The sequence below is a fragment of the Bufo bufo genome, chromosome 1, assembly GCF_905171765.1.
Source record: "Bufo bufo chromosome 1, aBufBuf1.1, whole genome shotgun sequence".
In the NCBI taxonomy this organism is placed as follows: domain Eukaryota; kingdom Metazoa; phylum Chordata; class Amphibia; order Anura; family Bufonidae; genus Bufo; species Bufo bufo.
In genome coordinates, this window is record NC_053389.1 from 568170278 (window position 1) to 568195630 (window position 25353).

General features: G+C 45.3%; 2 protein-coding genes across 2 annotated transcripts in view; both read right to left on the reverse strand.

Annotated features, from left to right (window-relative positions):
- Positions 1-18135, reverse strand: part of SUV39H2 (suppressor of variegation 3-9 homolog 2) — a 35771-nt gene extending 17636 nt beyond the window's left edge. The window contains exons 1-2 of the mRNA XM_040413147.1: positions 18091-18135; positions 4268-4413 (exon numbers count right to left, since the gene is read on the reverse strand). Coding sequence (XP_040269081.1) covers positions 4268-4413; positions 18091-18109 — 165 coding nt within the window. The 5' untranslated portion in view covers positions 18110-18135. The remainder of the gene's footprint in view (positions 1-4267; positions 4414-18090) is intronic.
- Positions 13938-25353, reverse strand: part of HSPA14 (heat shock protein family A (Hsp70) member 14) — a 46050-nt gene continuing 34634 nt past the window's right edge. The window contains exon 15 of the mRNA XM_040413146.1: positions 13938-13948. The gene's annotated coding sequence lies outside the window, so the exon portion shown is untranslated. The remainder of the gene's footprint in view (positions 13949-25353) is intronic.

Consider the following 25353-nt stretch of genomic DNA (forward strand, 5'->3'; position numbering starts at 1 on the left):
CAAATGCTTTCAGTGTTACTATGGCACCCAGGACGCTATTAAAGTCCTGGCTGCCATAGTAGGAGCGGAGAGCGGGGGAGCGGTATACTTACAGTCCGTGCGGCTCCCGGGGCGCTCCAGAATGACGTCAGAGCGCCCCCTGCGCATGGATGACGTGATCCATGTGATCACGTGATCCATGCGCTTGGGGCGCCCTGACGTCACTCTGGAGCGCCCGGGGACCCGCACGGACGGTAAGTACACTGCTCCCCGCTCCCCACTACACTTTACCATGGCTGCCAGGACTTTAGCGTCCCGGCAGCCATGGTAACTATTCAGAAAAAGCTAAATGTCGGATGAGGCAATGCGCCGAAACGACGTTTAGCTTAAGGCCGGATCCGGATCAATGCCTTTCAATGGGCATTGATCCCGGATCCGGCCTTGCGGCAAGTCTTCAGGATTTTTGGCCGGAGCAAAAAGCGCAGCATGCTGCGGTATTTTCTCCGGCCAAAAAACGTTCCGTACCGGAACTGAAGACATCCTGAACGGATTACTCTCCATTCAGAATGCATTAGGATAATCCTGATCAGTATTCTTCCGGCATAGAGCCCCGACGACGGAACTCTATGCCGGAAGACAATAATGCAAGTGTGAAAGAGCCCTTAATAGTATGGGCATTTTCGCACGCGGCGATGCCCATGATGTTTATTTTTTTTATTGTTTAAGTATTTTTATTTTAAAGGAAAGGAGGCGATTTGAACTTGAATTTTTATTTTTTTATTTGCAAAAACTTTTTTCTTTTCTTTTTTTTAAGTCACCTTGGGTGACAATAACTGCCAATGATTAGATTATTTTGTGTTCATTGATGTCTATATAGACACCATTGAACACTTAAAAGGGTGTCTGTCACCAGATTTTGACCTAATAGACCGCTTACATAGCGCTCTAGCATAGCAGTCTATGATTCTAATGGTACCTTTGATGTTTTCTTGTGAAGCTCCCCCAAGGCAAAAACTGACTTTTATTCATATGTAAATTAGGGATCGCAAGTGCCCAGGGGGCGGCGTTCACCTCGTTGGTGCCCAGGCTGTTCTGCCTCTTTTCGTCATATCCCTGCCCCAGCCTTTTCCTCTGCCCGACCCGCTCTTCCTTTGCGTCCTCCTTTTCTGCAGCGAAATCCCGCGCCTGCGCTATCCATAGCTTTGCTGGGGCATGTGCACTGCGATGGCCATTGTGGGCACGGCATCGCAGTAGCTACTGCGCATGCGCCGGCCAACGGCGCGAAACAGCAGCGAGGAGGCGGACCAGAGACCCCCACAATTGGCATCGCAGTGCGCATGCCCCGGCCAAGCAATGGAGAGCGCAGACGCGGGATCTCGCTGCAGAGAACTTGAAAAGGAGGACGCAAAGGAAGAGCGGGGCGGGCAGAGGAAGAGGCTGGGGCGGGGATATGACGAAAAGAGGCAGAACAGCCTGGGCACCAACGAGGTGAACGCCGCCCCCTGGGCACTTGCGATCCCTAATTTACATATGAATAAAAGTCAGTTTTTGCCTTGGGGGAGCTTCACAAGAAAACATCAAAGGTACCATAAGAATCATAGACTGCTATGCTAGAGCGCTATGTAAGCGGTCTATTAGGTCAAAATCTGGTGACAGACTCCCTTTATTTGCACTATACCAATACAATGCTGCCACCTAGTGGCCTGTATTGGTGTAGTCATCTAATAGGCACCGAAGCCTGCTTGAGGCTTCAGCCTATTAGATCAATGTAACGGGTCCCTCGATCTCAGCCGGGGAACGCTGTTACCGGACGGAAGTGCGCGACTTCCGCTTCCGGACTGCGCAGATGCTGTGGCCAAATTTGATCACGGCATCTGAAAGGGAAAATCTATGCGATCAGCCTTAGGCTACTTTCACACTAGCGTTCGGGTGTCCGCTCGTGCGCACCGTTTGAAGGGGCTCACGAGCGGCCCCGAACGCATCCGTCTGGCCCCAATGCATTCTCAGTGGAGGCGGATCCACTGAGAATGCATCCGCCTGCCAGCGTTCAGCCTCCGCTCCGCTCAGTGAGCGGACACCTGAACGCTGCTTGCAGTAAGTCAATGGGGGCGGATCCGCTTGAAGATGACACCATATGGCTCAATCTTCAAGCGGATCCGTTCCCCATTGACTTACAATGTAAAGTCTGAACGGATCCGCTCAGACAACTTTCACACTTAGAAAATTTTCTAAGTTTTAATGCAGACGCATCCGTTCTGAACGGATGCGAACGTCTGCATTATCGGAGCGGATCCGTCTGATGAAACATCAGACAGATCCGCTCCGAACGCTAGTGTGAAAGTAGCCTTATGGCTGATCGCATACAGGTGGCGTGGGTCTCTTCTATTTAAAATAGCAGAAACCCGGCGGCTATGGTGCCCGCTGCACGTGCGAGGCGCCATGTTTGGGGACCGGATTTAAGGGTTAAGTTATACATGCAAAGCCTATTCAGTTATAATATTAATGCATTATATTGGAGATATTCCAATGGACATGTCCAGCCCTGTCCGGACGCACTCAGGCTGATGTCAGCAGTAAGTATATAAGGCAAGCTGGACAGATTTTGATAAAGTGATTTGTTATAGTGCTATCAGTTTTGAAACTTAAGATGGATAAACGCAAATGTGTTAACGATCCAGACAATTTCTGAGACATATGGGGCAAATACACTACTTCTGATCAGCGCAAGAATCTGACAAAGCGAGTGCGTCTTGCAGCTTGGGATGCATTTGTGCTAGTAGTGCAGAACTTCCTTGGGAACAGACGAGCTGCAAACTATGCAGAATTAGTAGACAACATGCTTACAGCATATGAACAACTTGACTGCCGAAAGTCTTTGAAAGTGCATTTCTTACATTCCCATCTTGACTTTTTCCCACCCAATTTGGGACACGTAAGTGACTAACATGGAGAGCGGTTCCATAAAGATATCTCTACAATGGAGAACAGGTATCAAGGCCGCTTGGAATCCCAACATGATGGGGGACTACTGCTGGTTTTTGCAACGGGAAAATATGACCGTTCACAAACGCAAAAGCAGATGCCTGAAGCACTTTAAAACAGTCCTGGGCCTTGCTCAAGTAAGACTTTTAAACTGAAAAACTAGACTTTTTTTTAGGGATGTCCCGATACCATTTTTTTAAGACTGAGTACGAGTACCGATACTTTTATTTAAGTACTCACCGATACTAATTTTAACAATAAAATACACACACACACATGTATTTTCTGACCACTGACCAACCAAAAGGCCCAAAAACAGAACTATAACATTCCAAGGAGACGTTCTATTGTATGGGGGCAGCCACAAGGAGACGTTATACTGTATTGGGGCCACAAGGAGACGTTATACTGTATGGGGGCCACAAGGAGACGTTATACTGTATGGGGGCCACAAGGAGACGTTACACTGTATTGGGCAGCCACAAGGAGACGTTATACTGTATGGGGGCAGCCACAAGGAGACGTTATACTGTATGGGGCGGCCACAAGGAGACGCTACTGTAAGGAGTCAGGACAACAATTTTTGAAGCCCCCCCTCCTCAGTATAATAGTCTTGTGGCCATCATACAGTAATGTATATTTCTTCTTGCTCTAATGCCTGCTTTTAGAGATCAATGTGCAGCTTGCAGGCAGGAAGGGAAGGACCAGGGCCATAGAAGACAGACACTATCACCTTTAGAGGGACTCGCTCCTGGCAAACACAGTGAATGCAGTGGAGCAGACTGATGTAATTACAATGTATAGTTATTGCAGGGACTCAGAGAATCGTCTGAGAGTTTATTAGTTAAAAGAATCGAATGAGTCAGAGACGGTCACCGAGTCCCTGCCAGACTTCCTGCTCTGCTACATGCACCCTGTACACACACAGCTCCACTACATGCTATGCAGAATGCACATGGATGTCGTCCGTATTTTTTGCGGCCCGCAAAATACTGAAAAAGCCATATGGTTGTGTGCAAGAGGCCTAAGGGTACGACCACATGGTCAGGTTTTCTGCATGCAGTTTTGGAAGCTAAAGCCGGGAGTGAATATGAATCCAACAAAGAGGAGAAGTTGTATATGTCCTTTAAACTTTCTCTCATTTTATGATCCACTCCTGACCGTGTGGCCGTACCCTACGAGGCTGCTCTGGCGATTAGATGAGTGGGTGGTCAGGCATCTTCCTTACATGTGAATCCGAGACTTCTAGTGTCAAATATTTCCAGAACGATTTTCCCTCCACCACAAAGTATACTATGTACGTTACCTTTTCTACTTTGTGGTCACAGATATACTCCACTTCATAATTGTTTAGATTCTTCCTAGTAATCCCAAGGCACTTGCAGATAAGTAGCTCTTTCCGGCATAATTCCTGAAGTGTTTCATTGGAGGCCAGGCATGGCACACACCAAGCTGTGAGGAAAGAGTTAACGGTGAGATTTTTCTTCATCATGGTAGCATAGAAACATGCACAGGCTACATTTGTATCACTCCCTGCCAGACATTTCTCATGTCTAGAACTTTACATGGATTAAAGGGTTTCTGTCACTAGAATTTTCAGTATTAAACTGGCTGACATTAGTGATGTGCTAATGTCAGCTGCACCTAACTCTGCTATTCTAATGATTATCCGTGCCCCCGTTACTGCAGAAGTCTTACTTTTATAATATGCTAATTAGCCTCTAGAAGCAGGGGGATGGGGGCATTGCTCCTGCTCCTAGAGACTCCGTTCTCCCACCTCTGTCACCTCCCTCCAAGTCTTGATTGACAGGGCCAGGCAGTGTTCGCATCCTCCCGTCGCCCCTGTGCGCTAGGGAAATCTCGCGCCATTCAGGATTCAGCACAGTGAGGAAGTTGGCGAGCGTCCTTCCCTCACTGCGCCGAATACTGAACGGCACGAACGCTGCCCTGGCCCTGTCAATCAGGGCGTGTAATGAGGTGGGAGAACGGAGCCTCTAGGACAGTGATGGCGAACCTGTTAGAGACCGGGTGCCCAAACTGCAGCCCAAAACCCACTTATTTATCGCAAAGTGCCAACACGGCAATGTAACCGGAATACTCCAGTCCAGTATAGTATATTTTCCATGTACTTTATCATTTAAGTATAATGACCTGCCTACATTCAATGTGCTGTCCGTGCTGTTCATAGTGTGCCCAGCGCTGATGAATGGCTGGTAAAGTCCAGAGTATATTGGTACACCATAGACTTTTTCCAGGGTGCGGGTGCCCACAGAGAGAGCTCTAAGTGCCGCCTCTGGCACCCGTGCCATAGGTTCGCCATCACTGCTCTAGGAGCAGGAGCAACGTCCCCCCCCCAGCTTCTAGAGGCTAATTAGCATATTATAAAAGTAAGACTTCTGCAGTAACAGGGGCACAGCTGACATTAGCACATCACTAATGTCAGCCAGTTTAATACTGAAATTTCTAGTGACAGAAACCCTTTAAACACGGCAAACGCTGCTGTAAAGTTCTGTTCACACAGGTTGAAAAGCATCACCAATAGAATGGCCACCAATTATAGGAAGAAGAAAAGTACAGACCAATGCACACCACAGTTATCATAGATCTGAGACCCTCCCCCACAGCACCGTTTACAATATAGGGGTCTGAAGAGGATGCAGAATTTATAGATTTCTATTTTTTGGCATACACTTTCCTTCTATATATAAGTAAGCGGCTAAAAAAATAATAATCACATTATATGATATAATGCAGCAAGTGGAAGAGACTTGTTTAAAGGGGTTTTCTGAGAGTTTCTGATGGTCTATCCTCAGGAGAGGTTATCAGCATCTGATAGTGGGGGGCCAACACCCAGGACCGCCGCCGATCAGCTGTTTGAGAAGGCAGCAGCTCTCGCAGTAGCGCTGTGATCTTCTCTCAGCTTTCCCTAGGGCAATGATGTTCATATGTCATGTGACCTAGGCGCAGTTCAGCTCCATAGACACCAAACACAACCGCTACACAATGTACGGCACTATGCTTGGTGAGCAGGGAGACGGCCGCAGCCCTCACAGGATCTCCACTGCCTTCTCAAGGCAGGGATCCCGGGAGTCGGACCCCCACAATCAGATACTGATGACCTATCCTGAGGATAGGTTGTCAATATAAACACTTTTTTAACCCCATCAGGACCACTCCATTTTTCTCCTTAAAGAGGACCTTTCACAAGAATAAAACATCTAAACTAAGTATACAGACATGGAGAGCGGCGCCCAGGGATCCTCCTGCACTTACTGTTATCCCCGGGTGCCGCTCCGTTCGCCCGGTATAGCCTCCGGTATCTTCATGGTTAGGCTCCACCCAGGGGAACCTGTCGGCGTCTCATTCTCCCATGCTGTAGCGCTGGCCAATCGCAGCGCTCAGCTCATAGCCTGAGAGAAAAAAAAGCCTCTCAAAGTATGAGCTGAGCGCTGCGATTGGCCAGCGCTACAGCATGGGAGAAGGAGACGCCGGCAGGTTCCCCTGGGTGGAGCCTAACTATGAAGATACCGGCGGAGGCTATACCGGGCGAACGGAGCAGCGCCCGGGAAAAACAGTAAGTGCAGGAGGATCCCTGGGCGCCGCTCTCCATGTCTGTATACTTAGGCTACTTTCACACCTGCGTTAGGTGCGGATCCGTCTGGTATCTGCACAGACGGATCCGCACCTATAATGCAAACGCTTAGATCCGTTCAGAACGGATCCGTTTGCATTACCATAAACAAAAAAAAAATAATTATAATTTTTTTTTTTTTTTTTTTTTTTTTGTTCATGATAATCCAAACGGATCCGTTTTGACTTTACATTGAAAGTCAATGGGGGACGGATCCGTTTGAAAATTGAGCCATATTGTGTCAACTTCAAACAGATCCGTCCCCATTGACTTACATTGTAAGTCTGGACGGATCCGTTTGCCTCCGCACGGCCAGGCGGACACCCGAACGCTGCAAGCTGCGTTCAGGGGTCCGCCTGCTGAGCGGAGGACAAACAGTGCCAAACTCATGCATTCTGAGCGGATCTGCATCCACTCAGAATGCATTAGGGCTGGACGGATCCGTTCGGGGCCGCTTGTGAGCCCCTTCAAACGGAACTGACAAGCGGAGCCCCGAACGCTAGTGTGAAAGTAGCCTTAGTTTAGATGTTTTATTCTAGTGACAGGTCCTCTTGGACCAGGCCATTTTTTGCAAATCTGGTCTGACCAGTGTCACTTTATGTGGTGATAACTTTAAAATGCTTTTTACTTATCCAGGCCATTCTGAGATTGTTTTCTCGTCACATATTGTACTTCATGACAGTGGTAAAATTGAGTAAAAAAAAAAAAAAACATTTTTATTTATTTAAAAAAAATGCCAAATCTACCAATTTTTTTTTTAAAGTTGCAAATTTCAATTTCTCTAATAGATAGTAATAACTCCAAAAATAGTTATTACTTCACATTCCCCATATGTCTACTTCATGTTTGGATCACTTTGAAAATGACTTTTTTTTTTGTGACGTTAGAAAGCTTAGAAGTTTAGAAGCAAATCTTAAAATTTTTAATAACATTTCCAAACCCCAATTTTTTCAGGACCAGTTCAGTTATGAAGTTACTTTGTGGGGCTTACATAATAGAAACCACCCCATTTTAGAAACTACACCCCTTAGGCTTCGTTCACACAGTCAGTGTTCGGTCAGTGATTTCCATCAGTGATTTTAAGCCAAAACCAGGTGCGGCTCTAAACACAGACCAGGTGCAGATCTTTCCCTTATACTTTATATCTGTGGAGGCTCCAATCCTGATTTTGGCTCACAATCACTGATGAAAAACACTGACCGAACACTGATGTGTGAATGAGGCATTAAGGTATTCAAAACAGATTTTACAAACGTGGTTAACCCTTTAGGTGACCCACGAGAATGAAAATGGGAATGAAAATTCAAAATTCCACTTTTTTTTTTTTTGCGGATTTTAAAATTTTAATCTATTTTTTTCTGCAACACATCAAGGGTAAACAGCCAAACAAAACTCAAAATCTATTACCCTGAATCTGGAGTTTACAGAGACAACCCCATGTGTGCTCAAAAACTGATGTATGGGCGCACAGCAGGCTTCAGATTGGAGGGAGCACCATATGGCTTTTGGAGAGCGGATTTAGCTGGAATGGTAATTGGGAGCTATGTCACATATAAAAACACCCTGAGGTGGCCCTACAGTGGAAACCCCCAAATTCCCCCCCATTCTGAAAACTACACCCCTCAAGGAATATTTCAAGGTGTGTAATGAGCACTTTGACCCATCAGGCGTTTTACAGAAGTAGGAAACGCTTGACTGTGAAAATGAAAAATGACAATTTTTTTCCAGGAAAAGTTGCTTTACACCAACATTTTTCACTTTCACAAGGGGTAACAGCACAAAATGCACCCCACATTTTGTTCCCCATTTCCCCCCCGAATACGCCCACACCCCATATGTGCTAAAAAAAATGAGCAGGGCTCTAGAGTCAAACAGCTAAATATAGATTTTGCGGACTTGAATTGGCAGACATGTATTTTAGGTGCCATGTCACATTAAATAAATTGGTCCAGACAAATGAAAAACCCCAACAAGTGACCCCATTTCCGAAAGAGCACCCACCGTATGAACATTTTAAGTGGTGGAAAGGGTACTTTTCAGCAAACAGGTGTCTCACAGAAGACAGAAATACTTGGAAAGCATTTCAAATCACATATTTGGGGGGAAAAATAACTAGCAGACCCCCATTTTTTCCCCAAAAGGTGTTAAAGGAGAAAATGCACCCCAGGTTGTGTTCCCCATTTTGGAAACACCCCATATGTGCTTGTAGTCTGCTGTATGGGCGCACAGCAGGCAAATGGCAAAATATGAATTTTGCTCTCAGGCCATAATTGGCAGACATTTATTTTAGGTGCCATGTCGCATTAAATACATTTCCTGAGGTCCCCAGAAATGAAAAACCCCATTTTTGGAAAGAGCACCCCCGGACTAACATTTTAAGTGGTGGAAAGGGTACTTTTTACCAAACAGGTGTCTCACAGAAATACTAGAGAGGATTTCAAAGCACACATTTGTAAAAATGGAAAATTACTAGCAGACCCCAATTTTTCACTTTCATAAGGGGTTAAAGGAGAAAATGCACCCCAGTATGTGTTCCCCATTTTATCCCAATTCAGGAAACACCCCATATGTGCTTGTAACCTGCTGTATGGGCGCACAGCAGGACTCTAAGGCTGGGTTCAGACCTGAGCGTATTTGATATGCGCGTTTAACGAGCGTTTTTTGCAATAGTAGACGCGTGTTTGTGTGATTGACTGCAGTGTCCTATGGCCACAAACGCGCGTCAAAACGCCCCAAAGAAGCTCAAGAACTTGTTTGAGCGTAGGGCGTTTTTCAGCGCGCTCAAACGCGCTGTAAAACGCTCAAGTGAGAACTAGGGCCATAGGGAACCATTGGTTTTCATGTGTTGAGCGGTTTACAGCGCGTTTGAACGCGCTGTAAAACGCTCAAGTGTGAACCCAGCCTAAAGGCAAACTGCGAAAATATGGATTTTGCAGGCCTGAACAAAACAGACATGAATTTTAGGTGCTATGTCGCATTAAAAAAATTCCTGGGGTCCCCAGAAATTAAAAACCCCAAGAAGTGACCCCATTTTGGAAAGTGGACCCAGTACGAACATTTTAAGGGGTGGAAATGTCACTTTTGACCTAACAGGTGTTTGACAGAAATTAATATGTGGTGGTTGGTGAAAAGTGGATATGTAAGCTATGCGGACTAAATCAGAGATACAGTCCTGATCAAAAGTTTAAGACCACTTGAAAAATGGCAAAAAATCATATTTAGCATGACTGGATCTTAACAAGGTTCCAAGTAGAGCTTCAACATGCAACAAGAAGAAATGGGAGTGAGAAAAAAAAATTTGAGCATTCAATTTAATTTAAACAACGAATAAACTGAAACAGGCTGTTTTTCAGCTGATCAAAAGTTTAGGACCACATGCCTTTAAAAGGCCAAATCTGTGCAAAGATGTGGATTCATTGTTATTTTCTGTCAGGTAGTCACACGTTGTGATGGCAAAGACCAAAAAACTCTCCCTTATTGAACGTGGTCGGGTTGTTGAACTGCATAAGCAGGGTTTCTCACAGCGCGCCATCGCTGCTGAGGTGGGACGCAGTAAGGCTACTTTCACACTAGCGCTTGATCGGATCCGTTCTGAACGGATCCGATCATATTAATGCAGACGGAGGCTCCGTTCAGTACGGATCCGTCTGCATTAATAACTTAGAAAAATTTCTAAGTGCGAAAGTAGCCTGAGCGGATCCGTTCAGACTTTCAATGTAAAGTCAATAGGGGACGGATCCGCTTGAAGATTGAGCCATATGGTGTCATCTTCAAGCGGATCCGTTCCCATTGACTTACATTGTAAGTCTGGACGGATCCGCACGCCTCCGCACGGCCAGGCGGACACCCGAACGCTGCAAGCAGCGTTCAGCTGTCCGCCTGGCCGTGCGGAGGCGAGCGGAGCGGAGGCTGAACGCCGCCAGACTGATGCAGTCTGAGCGGATCCGCATCCATTCAGACTGCATCAGGGCTGGACGGAAGCGTTCTGCTCCGCTCGTGAGCCCCTTCAAACGGAGCTCACGAGCGGACAGCAGAACGCTAGTGTGAAAGTAGCCTAAGACAGTCATTTGGAATTTCTTAAATGATCCTGAGGTTTATGGAACAAAAGTCAAGTGGAAGACCCAAAAAAAATTCATCAGCACTGAGCCGGAGGATCCAATTGGCTGTCCGTCAAGACACTGGACGATCCTCGACCCAAATTAAAGAGGGCCTTTCACTTGTAAAAACTATGTGAACTAAGTATGCTGCTATGTAGAGCAGCGCCCGGGGATCTCACTGCACTTACTATTATCCCCGGGCGCCGCTCCGTTCTCCCGTTATGCCCTCCGGTACCTTTGCTCCTTAAGTTATAGTAGGCAGGTCTTCCCTTGTCCTGTGGGCGTCTCCTTCTCCTAGGCTGGAGCTGTGCGCTGCGATTGGCCAGAGCTCCAGCCTAGGAGAAGGAGACGCCCACAGGACAAGGGAAGACCTGCCTACTATAACTTAAGGAGCAAAGGTACCGGAGGGCATAACGGGAGAACGGAGCGGCGCCCGGGGATAATAGTAAGTGCAGTGAGATCCCCGGGCGCCGCTCTACATGGCAGCATACTTAGTTCACATAGTTTTTACAAGTGAAAGGCCCTCTTTAAGGCCCTTACTGGTGCTGACTGCAGCCCCATAACCATCAGACGGCATCTAAGACTGAAGGGCTTCAAAAACAAAAAAACGTCTTCAAAGACCTCGTCTCCTTGAACGCCACAGAACTGCTCGTTTGGACTTTGCAAGAGAGCACCAAACATGGGACATTCAAAGGTGGAAGAAAGTTTTATTCTCTGATGAGAAAAAAATGTAACCCTGATGGTTTCCAACGTTACTGGCATGACAAGCAGATCCCACCTGAGATGTTTTCTACGCGCCACAGTGGAGGGGGCGCCATAATGGTCTGGGGTGCTTTTTCCTTCAGTGGAACAATGGAGCTTCAGGAAGTGCAGGGGCGTCAAACGGCCGCTGGCTATGTCCAGATGTTGCAGAGAGCATTCCTCATGACTGAGGGCCCTCGTCTGTGTGGTAACGACTGGGTTTTTCAACAGGACAACGCTACAGTACACAACGCACGCAGGACAAGGGACTTCTTCCAGGAGAATAACATCACTCTTTTGGCCCATCCTGCGTGTTCCCCTGATCTAAATCCAATTGAGAACCTTTGGGGATGGATGGCAAGGGAAGTTTACAAAAATGGACAACAGTTCCAGACAGTAGATGGCCTTCGTGCGGCCGTCTTCACCACTTGGCGAAATGTTCCCACTCACCTCATGGAAACGCTTGCATCAAGCATGCCGAAACAAATTTTTGAAGTGATAAACAATAACGGCGGAGCTACTCATTACTGAGTTCATGTTTGGAAGTTGGATTTCTGTTTTCGGGGGGTTTCGTTTTTTTTTTTGGAGCTGTGGTCCTAAACTTTTGATCAGCTGAAAAACAGCCTGTTTCAGTTTATTCTTTGTTTTCCTTAAATTGAATGCTCAAAAAATGTTTTGTCTCACTCTTTTCTTCTTATTGCATGTTGAATCTCTACTTGGAACCTTGTTAAGATCCAGCCATGCTAAATATGATTTTTTGCCATTTTTTAAGTGGTCTTAAACTTTTGATCAGGACTGTATAAGGTGGTAAAACTACAGGGTACATCATGGACGAGTGTTAGATTCTGAAACACTCCTGCATGCACAGGCCAGGTTTTTCAGGGCCGGTTTCGCAATGGTAAATTGTGTCTTTCCTTATCCCCCTTTCGGAACACACCCTGCATCTTCTTTGGGTCCTTCCCTTCCTTGCTGTCTGGGGGACTAGACCTGGAAAATATTACCCTGGTACAACACGGGCACCATAACTTCCAGAAGTACTGGGACCCTCCCCGGCCTGGCTTCGAAAAATTAGGGCCTTGGAACTGGAGGAAAGTTCCTGTGTGGCCTACAGATTGAAATAGCATGCACTTTTGTTTTTCGTGTGGCACTGTAGGGCTTCAGAACTTGATCTAAAAAGGTCAACCCCTCCCATGTGCTTATTGTAGTCTAGGATGCAAACTGGTTCGGTGGTTGTGGTGCCTCGCACATGAGCAGGGGAGCTGGTGTTAGTGTGAACGGTGGTCAGTACAAGGACATCCCTCTTGTCCTTGTACTTAAAGGGTTTCTGTCACCCCATTAAACCGTTTTTTTTTTTTTTCTTTACTAATAATCCCTATAGTGCGATCTCATGATACATAAGCAAATTAATCATTTTGGTTCAGTAGAATTTCGATTTTTAAAATATGCTAATTACCTTGCTACCAACAAAAAACGGTTTAATGGGGTGACAGAAACCCTTTAACCGCCAGCATGTTCTCATGGAGGAGAGCCCTGCTTTTACCCATTCTCAGTGGTTGCCCTACCAGGGATGTAGGGAGGACTCTGATTTTTGCGCACTGTGCCGCAAGCAACAGTACCAATGGCAGTTAGGGACCTAAATAGGGGTATGCTGGTATAATAGTTATCCACATAGAGGTGGTAACCCTTATCCAGCAGTGGGTGCAGCAAGTCCCACACTATCTTCCCACTAACTCCTAGGACAGGGGGCATTCTGGGGGTTCTATGCTGGAATCTTTACCATCATAAACGCGGAACTTACGGGTGTACCCGAATCTACTCACAAAGTTTTTGTAAATTTTTATGCCATACCTTGCCCGTTTGCTAGGCAAGTACTAGCGGAATCTAATTGTCCCTTTGAAAAGTAACAGGGGCTCATCTACACATACATTTTTATCAGGGGTGTACACCTCAGCAAACTTGGTGTTAAAGTGGTCAAGGACAGGCCTAATCTTGATCAGTAAAATGTCGGGTCATTTTGGGGTGGGCACTGTGTAGGAATTTCCGAATTGACTCAAAACGTTTCCGGGTCATGGTCTTACTGTAAATTGGAGTCTGGTATAAAATGTCCGAACTCCAATATTGTCTGACATTTGGCTTCTTTACAACGGCCATATGCAGTACGAGTCCCCAAAACTTAATCTCTGCTGCACTTACTGAGGTCCAACCTAGGGGTCTAGTGTATGGCGAGGTAGGGTTCTGAGCTATAAATTGGTTTGGGCCACCAGAAAATTTACAAAATCTTCAGAAAAGAAGATTTAAAAAAAATTCAGGAGTTATCAGCCCCAAATTCTGGATTTTGTGGGTAATCGTCAGGGGTGGGGTCCATATGGGGTCACTGGAGGGCTGCCTCTGCTGCGCCTTCTAGAGGGTCCCTCATCAGCGGATGATGAGTGGATAGAGGAGTAAAGGAAAGTAGCATCCTCTTCTCCCTCATTGGCAGACTCAGTATCAGAGGCAAGATACACGTATGCCTCTTCAGCTCAGTAAACTCATTAGGATGGACGGGCCATTTTTATTTTATTGGGGTGTAATGTGTGAATTGTGTAAAACTTTATTTAGTATGGGATGTGTATGTAGTGTTTTCACACGTGAAGGGGCTTGTTATAAATTTAATATAGAGAAAAGAGTAGGGGGGGGGGGAAATAATAATAAAAAAAAAATTGCTGGATGCACGCACAAACCTACAGTAACTAAAATGGATATATAAACCTACACAAAAAAAAAAAAAGGCACAGTAAACTGAGCAGACCGGTCAGTAAAATGGATGTTTCTGATCAGCGCTCAGCAGGTGCAGGACGCACGCGCACACACACACAGATATTATGTGCGTGCAAAAATCTACCCTAACACTACCTAACTAAAATTGGTTTCTAACACTAAAAGTACTTTTTACAAAAAAAAAAAAAAAAAAAAGCACAAAAGCGACTAATAAAAGAAATGGTACTTATTGGTACTCAGGGCTGCAGAACGCACGCAAGCTGACGCTTGGTGCATTCGTGCAGAACACTGCATTATAAAAATTTACTGCACATACAAAAAAAGAACACTAGCTAAAAATTATATAATTCTTACTATTACTTAAAAAAAAAAAAAAAAAAAAAAAGACAACAGATGAAAAAAATATATATCTGTGCCAAAAAAAAAAAAAGACCCCAGGTTTTGAGCAGTGAAGTACGGACTGATCAGCACTTGGCGTTCACAGCACACAAAAAAAAGGGGAGGGAGAGGGGGGATAGGGATCTGGAACTTCTGCTGAAGAAAAAATAAGTCACTGCAGCAGATGTTCCTCTTCGTCGTCTTCTATACAGGAGCAGTAAAGGCAGTGAAAGCTGTGGTAGAACCACAAATCCCAACAGATCGAGCACAGAAGCTCTCAGCATGCAGTCACCAGCTAGAATGGCTGCATGCAGGGAGGTTCTGCCCTTTCCTGTGCAGCTATGGAGCGTTGTTCCAGCCAATTGCAGCGCTGGCAGGGGACGCCAAACACTGGCATTCCCTGCCTCACCTCAAAGGTGACCGGTGCTGACCAGTTTAGCTGTGTGAAAAACACACAATATAGAACATTCTCCGATATTTCCTAAGCGCAGAAAAAAAACGCTCACGTACACAGACCCATTGAATGAATGGGTCAGGATTCAGTCAAGACGCTGTGTGTTCTCTACACGCATCGCATCTGGACAGGAAACTCACTTGTGTGAAAGAGCCCAATTCATCCACTTTACTGCAGATTTCCCGGCCATAAGGCTAGTTTCACACTAGTGTTAAAGGGGTTCTGCACTTTGTTTTAACTGTCTATCCTCTGGATAGATCATAAGCATCTGACCGGGGGGGGCCCGACACCTGGGACCCCCGCCGATCAGCTGTTTGAGAAGGCTGCGGCGCTATAGCAGCGCCACGGTCTTCTCACTGTTTACCGCAGGCCCAGTGATGTCACGACTAGTATCAACTGGCCCAGGGCGGGGCTAAGCTCCATTCAAGAGAACAGAGCTTAGCCCCGCCCAGGCCATTGATATGGCTATATAGCCATCAATGAACACTATGGGCAATCGAATGATTGACAGCTATTGTCACCCAAGGGGACTCACATACACAAATATAAAAAAAATTTAAACTTCAAATCACCACCCTTTACTTAAAATAAAAATACTTAACCAATAAAAAAAAAAAACATCATGGGCATCGTCGTGTGCGAAAATGCCCATACAAATAAAATATTAATGGCATTAATATTATACGGCAAATAGTGTAACGGGAAAAAATAAATAAAAACAGCCAACTACCCAATAATTTTTATAAAAAGTGATCAAAAAGGTCGCACACACTTCAAATCGGTATCACTGAAAAGAACAGATCGTCCCGCAAAAAAATGAGCCCTCACACAGCCCCATACACAACTACAAAAAAGTTATAGGGGTCAGAATATGGCTATAAAATTATTTTTTTCCCCCCTCAAAAGGTTTCATTTTTTTTTTTTTTTTTTTTATTAAAACGCAAGAAAAATTATACAAGTGTGGTATCGTTGTAACCGTACTGACCTGGAGAATGATGATAACAGGTCAATTTTACAGCAGTGTACAGTGTAAAAATAAAAACCTTTCAGAATTGCGTTCATTTGGAATTTTTTTCCCCGCTCCCTACTACATGGTATGCAACCGTAAAATAGTGCCATTAGAAATAACAACTTGTCCCGCAAAAAAATAAGCCCTCATAAGGCTATGTGAATGGAAAAATAAAAGTTAGGACCATGGGAAGGCGGGGAGTGAAAAATGAAAACGCAAAAAAGGAAAATACCAGGGTCTTCAAGGGGTTAAGGGCTCATTCAGATGACCGTATTTACGTATCCACATCCATTCTGCAATTTTGCATAACACTTGTGGACCCATACATTTCAAGGATCCACAAAAGATGCGGACAGCACACCGCGCCCTGTATATGGCAGTGGTCCTATGTTTAGTATCGGCTGTGGAACACAGTTATAGAGTAGACCAACAATGGCTTCCCTGCATGAATAACCACCTCAACACTATGTAGGCCCACGTATTCTATTTGTGAATTGCTGCAACTTTTATACTCCTTGGCTAAAAAAATACTCCTCAAAAAGAATAAAAGGAGTATTTTTACTCTTCCAGCAAAATTGTACTACGACCTCTACCTTTTACCTTCATTCTCCGGGTCAGTAGGATTACAGCGATGGCACAATTGTATCGTTTTTCTCATTTTTAATAATTAAAAAAAGTTAAATGTATTTATTTTTATCGACATTCTGACCCCCATAACACTTCAGTGGTTCGGTCAATGATTGTGAACCAAAACCTGGGGAAAGGTCAAATACACCGAACAGTCGTAAATCTTTGGGCAGCATGGTGGCTCAGGGGTTAGCACTGGTGCCTTGCATTGCTGGGTCGGTTCAAATCCAACCATGGCCGATGGCGTTCATATGTTCTCCCTGTGTTTGCGCGGCTTTCCTTTTTTTAGGTGTCCCTAAAAAAAATGTATAACAGCTTCCCGCTGTAGTGAGCACTTAGCGCTCACACAGGCATCGCTCCCGACGGCTGGTTCATTAGTCAGCATGCCGGGACCGCGCTGATCGGTGAGCATAAACATACAGGTCCTTATTTTATAAAAAGGGGGAATGTATGTTTACTTCAAATGTCAGGCTCCTGTGCCCACCAGGCCATGAGGGAGCCCACAGCGTTGCCATGTCAGCCCCGGTTTTCTACCTCAAATGTTTTCCCTTAATAAAGTACACTACAAAAATGTTCCCCCGTCACTGTCCCTACACATTAGCAAAGAAATAAAAAAAATTGTCAGCTACACTTTCCATGTTAAGGTCCAAATAGGCTGTACCCATAAAGATTTTTATGCTCAAAAATTTGAAACCAGACAAATTCTTAGCTGGGAGTCCTGCCAGGGTTAGTGGCACAGAATCCGATTACAACATTCTCTTTATTTTCATATTTTACTTAAAAACAAAAAAGTCCTGGGAAAAATGGAGCGCGCCACTACACACGCCAGGACCACAGCTATAGGGCTGGTAGGTGTACACACTGGGCCTCATACAAATAACCAGCCGTTGCCAATAGCAACCAATACAACTGAAAACATCTGACTGGTCGCTATGGGCTACACTGACACCTTTTGTTGGCACGGGCATGAGGCCATCCATGCCAAGCGCTTGTCGGCTGCTGCCCTCACAGCTGTTTACGTCCCACACCTGAAGTGTAATGGCGATTTCTGAGAACCAGCCACTATAGAAGGCAACGGAGGACACAACGAGCAAAGGGCCAGTGTCCTGAAGGTACAGCAGCCATGCCAAGCTGCCCAGGGGCTGGCAGAGCCGGGGCGCCACAGACCGTCCGCAGCTTGACTTCCCGGGCGGCTGTGTGTACACAATACAAGGTCCGTCGCAGAAACGCACACAATATAGAGTTCTAACACCGCAACTAACTGCTCCTCAACTAGATGTGGTCGGTAACGTAGCTACTTTTTAGGCCGGACCCTGAGACCAGCCACTCTGGGAAACGCAGCCAGCAGCCGGGCACACGCTGGTTCCGTTCACCAGTTTGTATCCCGCGCGTTTATGTCATCACAGAAATCCATTACACGCAGCTCCAGACTCACCTCCACGCGTAGCGGCCATCTTGTCCCCCCGCCAATCACATCTCCTTGTCGTGACGTCACAACCCCGCCATCCTCTCCACACTGCCCGCCCACTCCAGCCAATCCCGTAGCCCTAACCTCTCAGCTGTGAAGCTTCACGCCTTACACGTCAGCAGGGGGGCGGGGCCTGTAGCCAGAGCGGTTAACTCGAATGCAACTTGTTTGCCGCCAATCCAGTTTCCTGAGACAGGTTATATATAGTGTCAGGCAGGAGCCTGCGCAACAGCTTCTGACGTGAAGAAGCCACAATTTACAGCATAGCCACATATAAACGAGCCTCTGTGATGCCTCCTTCACACTTGAGCAATTTGTCGGCGGGATACATCCAGTTCATATACTTAAAGCAATGAGTGGACCCGCAACAATGAAAACCTTTATCAGAACGGCCTAACAGTAAAATTGTCTTAGTTGCCCAAAGCAACCAATCAGAGCTCAGCTTTCATTTTTCCACAGCCGTTTAGGAAATAAAAGCCGAGATTTGATTGGTTGCTACGGACAACTAAGACAGCTTTACTGTTAGGCGATGAGGCTCTAAATAATGTTAACATTTGCACTTTTTTCCCCTTCTATTCCAGTTTTTGACCTTAATAAGATATACAAAATCCAGACACAGGTGTGAAGGCGGCCTTATTCTCCCCCACACCTTGATAGTCCACTTCACACATCAGGTTATGTTTTCTTGGTTGGTAGCCAGTCACATGCCTCCCCAGTCTCGCTCTTTTGGAGAGACAGTCCCTCCCTCTATCTATATATTCATTATTTGGGCAAATTTGGACTTTAAATGTCTATATAAGGCTGCTTTCACACTAGCGTTTTTACTGGATCCGGCAGGGTTCAGCAAAAACGCTTCCGTTACTTATAATACAACCGTCTGCATCCGTTATGAACATAGCCAAGACGGATCCGTCATGAAGTCCATTGAAAGTCAATGGGGGAAAGGATCAGTTTTCTATTGTGGCAGAGAAAACGGATCCGTCCCCATTGACTTGCATTGGGCGTAATGCCGGATCCGTCTTGCTCCGCATCCCAGGAAGGAAAGCAAACTACAACACGCTGCGATTTGCTCTCCGGTTTGGGAACGCAACTAAACGGAACTTCGTTCTGTTCAGTTCAGTTTTGTCCCCATTGACAATGAATGGGGACAAAACTGAAGTGTTTTTTTTCTGGTATTGAGCCCCTATGGCGGATCTCATTACCAGAAAATTAAAACGCTAGTGTGACAGTAGGTAGGTTTAGCGTAGAACCCGCCTGACTTGAGACCACCTTGGCACTTGGTAGGCGGGCACAGATGTGTTTTGATCAAAATATATTGGCTAAGTGTCTCAGATTTTATCATATCAGAGTGAGGACTTTGTCCATATACACTGCTCAAAAAAATAAAGGGAACACTTAAACAACACAATGTAACTCCAAGTCAATCACACTTCTGTGAAATCAAACTGTCCACTTAGGAAGCAACACTGAGTGACAATCAATTTCACATGCTGTTGTGCAAATGGGATAGACAACAGGTGGAAATTATAGGCAATTAGCAAGACACCCCCAATAAAGGAGTGGTTCTGCAGGTGGTCACCACAGACCACTTCTCAGTTCCTATGCTTCCTGGCTGATGTTTTGGTCACTTTTGAATGCTGGCGGTGCTTTCACTCTAGTGGTAGCATGAGACGGAGTCTACAACCCACACAAGTGGCTCAGGTAGTGCAGCTTATCCAGGATGGCACATCAATGCGAGCTGTGGCAAGAAGGTTTGCTGTGTCTGTCAGCGTAGTGTCCAGAGCATGGAGGCGCTACCAGGAGACAGGCCAGTACATCAGGAGACGTGGAGGAGGCCGTAGGAGGGCAACAACCCAGCAGCAGGACCGCTACCTCCGCCTTTGTGCAAGGAGGAACAGGAGGAGCACTGCCAGAGCCCTGCAAAATGACCTCCAGCAGGCCACAAATGTGCATGTGTCTGCTCAAACGGTCAGAAACAGACTCCATGAGGGTGCTATGAGGGCCCGACGTCCACAGGTGGGGGTTGTGCTTACAGTCCAACACCGTGCAGGACGTTTGGCATTTGCCAGAGAACACCAAGATTGGCAAATTCGCCACTGGCACCCTGTGCTCTTCACAGATGAAAGCAGGTTCACACTGAGCACATGTGACAGACGTGACAGAGTCTTGAGACGCCGTGGAGAACGTTCTGCTGCCTGCAACATCCTCCAGCATGACCGGTTGGCATTGGGTCAGTAATGGTGTGGGGTGGCATTTCTTTGGAGGGCCGCACAGCCCTCCATGTGCTCGCCAGAGGTAGCCTGACTGCCATTAGGTACCGAGATGAGATCCTCAGACCTCTTGTGAGACCATATGCTGGTGCGGTTGGCCCTGGGTTCCTCCTAATGCAAGACAATGCTAGACCTCATGTGGCTGGAGTGTGTCAGCAGTTCCTGCAAGACGAAGGCATTGATGCTATAGACTGGCCCGCCTGTTCCCCAGACTAGTGTTGATCACGAATATTCGAATTTTGAATTTTTATTGCGAATATAGGTACTTCAAAAATTTGCGAATATTTCGAATATAGTTATATATATTCGTAATTTCGAATATTCAAATTTTTTTTCCGATTTTTTTTATTATTTTATTTTTTATCAGTACACATGATCCCTCACTGCTTCTAGCTTGTGGGCCAATAAGAAGGCTGCAATATACTTGACTTTAGGAGTAGTAGTGTTTGCGAATTTTGCTCTATATTCGTTTTTTCGAATATTCGCTAAATTGCTATATATTCTTGTTTTAGAATATTACGAATATTCGAAAAAACGAAGTTATAGCAATATAGCGAATATTCGAAAAAAACGAATATAGAGCAATTTAGCTAATATAGTGCTATAATCTTCTTTGTCTAATAGTTGTAATTTTTTTCTCATCTGAAGTTCAGATTTGAAAAAAATTACAACTATAAAAAAAAAATTATAGCACTATATTAGCTAAATTGCTCTATATTCGTTTTTTTTTTCGAATATTCGCTATATTGCTATATATTCTTGTTTTAGAATATTACGAATATTCGAAAAAACAAAGTTATAGCAATATAGCGAATATTCGAAAAAAATCGAATATAGAGCAATTTAGCTAATATAGTGCTATAATCTTTTTTGTCTAATAGTTGTAAGTTGAAAATTCGCACTAAAAATTCAAATCCGAAAATTCGAATTACGAAAATTCGCATATTACACAATCATTACCTTTCTGATTTTTCGATTAAAAAAAATCGCGAGTTTTCGAATTTGCGAATATTCGACGAATATTCTACAAAATATTCGCGAAATATCACAAATTCGAATATGACCCCTGCCGCTCATCACTACCCCAGACCTGAATCCAATTGAGCACATCTGGGAAATCATGTCTCGCTCTATCCACCAACGTCACGTTGCACCACAGACTGTCCAGGAGTTGGCAGATGCTTTAGTCCAGGTCTGGGAGGAGATCCCTCAGGAGACCGTCCGCCACCTCATCAGTAGCATGCACAGGCGTTGTAGGGAGGTCATACAGGCACGTGGAGGCCACACACACTACTGAGCCTCATTTTGACTTGTTTTAAGGACATTACATCAAAGTTGGATCAGCCTGTAGTGTGTTTTTCCACTTTAATTTTGAGTGTGACTCCAAATCCAGACCTCCATGGGTTGAAAAATTTGATTTCCATTTTCTTATTTTTGTGTGATTCTGTTGTCAGCACATTCAACTATGTAAAGAACAAAGTATTTCAGAAGAATATTTAATTAACTCAGATCTAGGATGTGTTATTTTTGTGTTCCCTTTATTTTTTTGAGCAGTGTATAATGCTTGCATCTACTTTACTAAGTGCATTATTAGCTTATTTCTGTGATTTTCTTCTAGTGTGAAAGTAGCCTTAGAAGATTTCTTGAGTGAATATTTAAAGCGGTACTCCAGCACAGAGGCTGCACATGCTGTTAAAAAAACAAAACAAAAAAACGTATACCCACCTAATCGTTTCTCTAGTTTTGCAATTACGAAAGAACAGGTCCCTGATGCACCCCACTTCTTGCTACTGTCTTGACATGGCAGGAAATGGCTGTGAATGCTGCTCAACCATTCACTGGCTGCAGCCATGGTCCAACGCATCCAGAGATTGGATCTTTTACACAATGAGCCGTAAGTGTCCCTTTTTGGCCAAAAGCAGCGCATCACCGCTGAAGCTGGTCATTGGCTGCAGCTAAATGTGATCATGCCCACTCTGCGCCAGCTGTCACCATTGCGGGGAAAGGAACATGGACACAGTGGAGGACCCGAGTAGTGGGGGGTAGGTAAGTATGAATCTTCTGTTTAGAGAGGCAGGCTGCGGGCACTTCCTAAAAACCCACTACTCTCAGAGAAGCCCATTAAGGCAGCGGTCCCCAACCCAGGACTGGGGCCTGTAAGATTGTTTGCTGGGCTGCGGCAATCAGGGCCGTCTTTAACGCGGTACTAATGAAGCGCTTCATTAGTACCGGAGGACCAGGAAGCGGTGAAGGATCTGTACTCACCGCTTCCTGGTCCTCGGCTATGACCTCACAATGTTTCCCACGCCTGCGATACACAGCCGACAGCAGGATGAAGAGGATCGCGGTGGTGAGGAGCAGGGGAGGGGTTTTTATTTTTTACTTTATTTGCGCTGATTGCTGTCTGACATGGGGGGGTCTGATGGCTGGCTGACATGGGGGGCTAATCTGAGGCATTGTGGTCTGCTGGCCTGACCTGAGGTGTAATGGAAAATATTTTTTTCTTATTGTCCTCCTCTAAAACTTAGGTGCGTCTTATAGGGTGAAAAATATGGTACAGTGCAGCAGAGACCCTAGTCAGTTTATATAGTGTTATATATTTTGTTATGCACGTGAATCAGTCAGCGCCGACCAGCACCCCCTAAGCCCCTATATTTTAATATGCACCTTGTGTTTTGTTATGCACGTGAATCAGCCCCCACCCTACCCGGTCCCTGGGAAAATTGTCTTGCATGAAACTGGTCCTTGGTGCAAAAAAAGGTTGGGGACCTCTGCTTTAAGGAATTCCCTTTATTAACTCAGATGCAACTTGTGCTGTATTCGGTCTGATTCACATAACTGATCAGCCTGGGAAACATGGTCCCTGTGTCAGCTGCATCTCCTGGGCCAACCGTGGCTCCAACTAGCGCGAACTGACCGTATCATAGTGATGAGGCTATCTGACGGCGGCGCTATTGTAATGTACTCATGTCAGATTGAGACGGACTGTATCCTAAATCACTATGATACAGTTAGTTCAGGGGAGCCAATATCAGCCTGAGACTGGCCAGCACCCGGACTGTGTTTCCAGAGCCGATGACGTCATGTGAAGCAGATATTACCTGCACAACCCTAGGGTTATTTTCACATGGTGTGTTCGGTTCAGGAAAGCAGGTTCATGTGATAACCACATTTCCCGAACCAAACACTGCTCCTCTCACTTGAACTCTCAGCATTGCGATGGCTTACAATGCTGTGAGTTCCTGTCTGACCTCACGTCTACAATATTATATTTCATATAATGTTGTAAGTACAGTACAGCAGCCCTATAGTCAGGCAGGAACTTGCAGCATCGGAAGTCATAATAATGCTGTGAGTTGAGGTCAAAGGAGCAGTGTTCAGTCCAGAAAAAGCTGCCATCATGCAGAGCAATGTTTCCGTCCTGATGCATGCCATCCTTACAACTTGGGCTACTTAACACCAGCATTTTAGCTGGATCCGTCTTGGATCAGGAAAAACGCTTGCGTCATAGTACAACCGTCTGCATCCGTTATGAACGGATCCGGTTGTATTATCTTTAACATAGCCATGACGGATCCGTCATGAACACCACTGAAAGTCAATGGAGGACGGATCCGTTTTCTATTGTGCCAGAGAAAACGGATCCATCACCATTGACTTACATTGTGTGCCATGACGGATCCGTCTTGCTCCGCACCACATTGCGGACAGAAAAACGCTACGTACAGCGTTATTCTGTCCGCCATGGGAACGCAGCCAAACGGAAGGGAATGCATTTTGTGCAGTTCAGTTTTGTCCCCCATTAACAATTAATGGGGAGAAAACTGAAGCGTTTTCGCCTGTTATTGAGATCCTATGACGGATCTCAATAGTGGAAAGGGAAAGCGCAGATGTGAAAGTAGCCCAACAGCCTCTGGCTCTGACCCATTCATTCCAATGGTTATATGCACATGAGCACTATTTATCACCGACCATCTCTACATTCAGGAAAAATTGCCTGGTCCATTCAAGTCAATAGGCCAATGAACGGCAAACATGTGCAGTCCATCTTTCACCTATGGTTGTTAGGAGATGCTGTGTGTCATTTTTCAAGTATTTTTTTTTACATGTATGAAAATATGGATGAAAAGCAGATGGAAGAAATGGAAACAACACAACTGCAGATAACACCAATTTAACTTGCATGGGAAATCATCCGTGTTTCACTGAAGAGACGGACACGTTCCATAACTAGTGTGAAAGAGACTTAAAGGGGTTGTGTCACTTCAGTAAGTGGCATTTATCATGTAGAGAAAGTTAATACAAGCCACTTACTAATGTATTGTTGTTATCCATATTGCTTGCCTTGCTGGCTGGATTCATTTTCCATCGCATTATACACTGCTCGTTTCCATGGTTACAGCCCACCCTGCAATGCATCAGTGGTGGTCGTGCTTGCACACTATAGGAAAAAGCATCAGCCTATCTGGTGACCGGGACCGTGGGAGCGCACATAGGCTGGTGCTTTTTCCTATATTGTGCAAGCATGACCACCACTGATGGATTGTAGGGTGGTCTGTAACCATGGAAACAAGCAGTATATAATGTGATAGAAAATTGAACCCAGCCAGTAAAGGAAGCAATATGGAGAATCACAATACATTAGTAAGTGCCTGGTATTAACTTTATCTACATGATAAATGCCACTTGCTGAAGTGACACAACCCCTTTAACACCTTACGTGAAGATTTACCTTTTGCAGATTTTGTAGCCTATTTGCTTCAGACCTGTGTTGAGTATTTAAGTGCAGTATTTTTTGCAGTGGACAAATGACAAAATATTATTCCATTAATGAATTTCTTGGTGTAAATATCTCTGTAGCAGCTTCCCCCCCAATGAAGATATGCAGGTTTCACAACATGTATGAATTTGCCCTAAACCAGACCTCTTTCATGACTGATGCACACAACTGCTTTTTCTC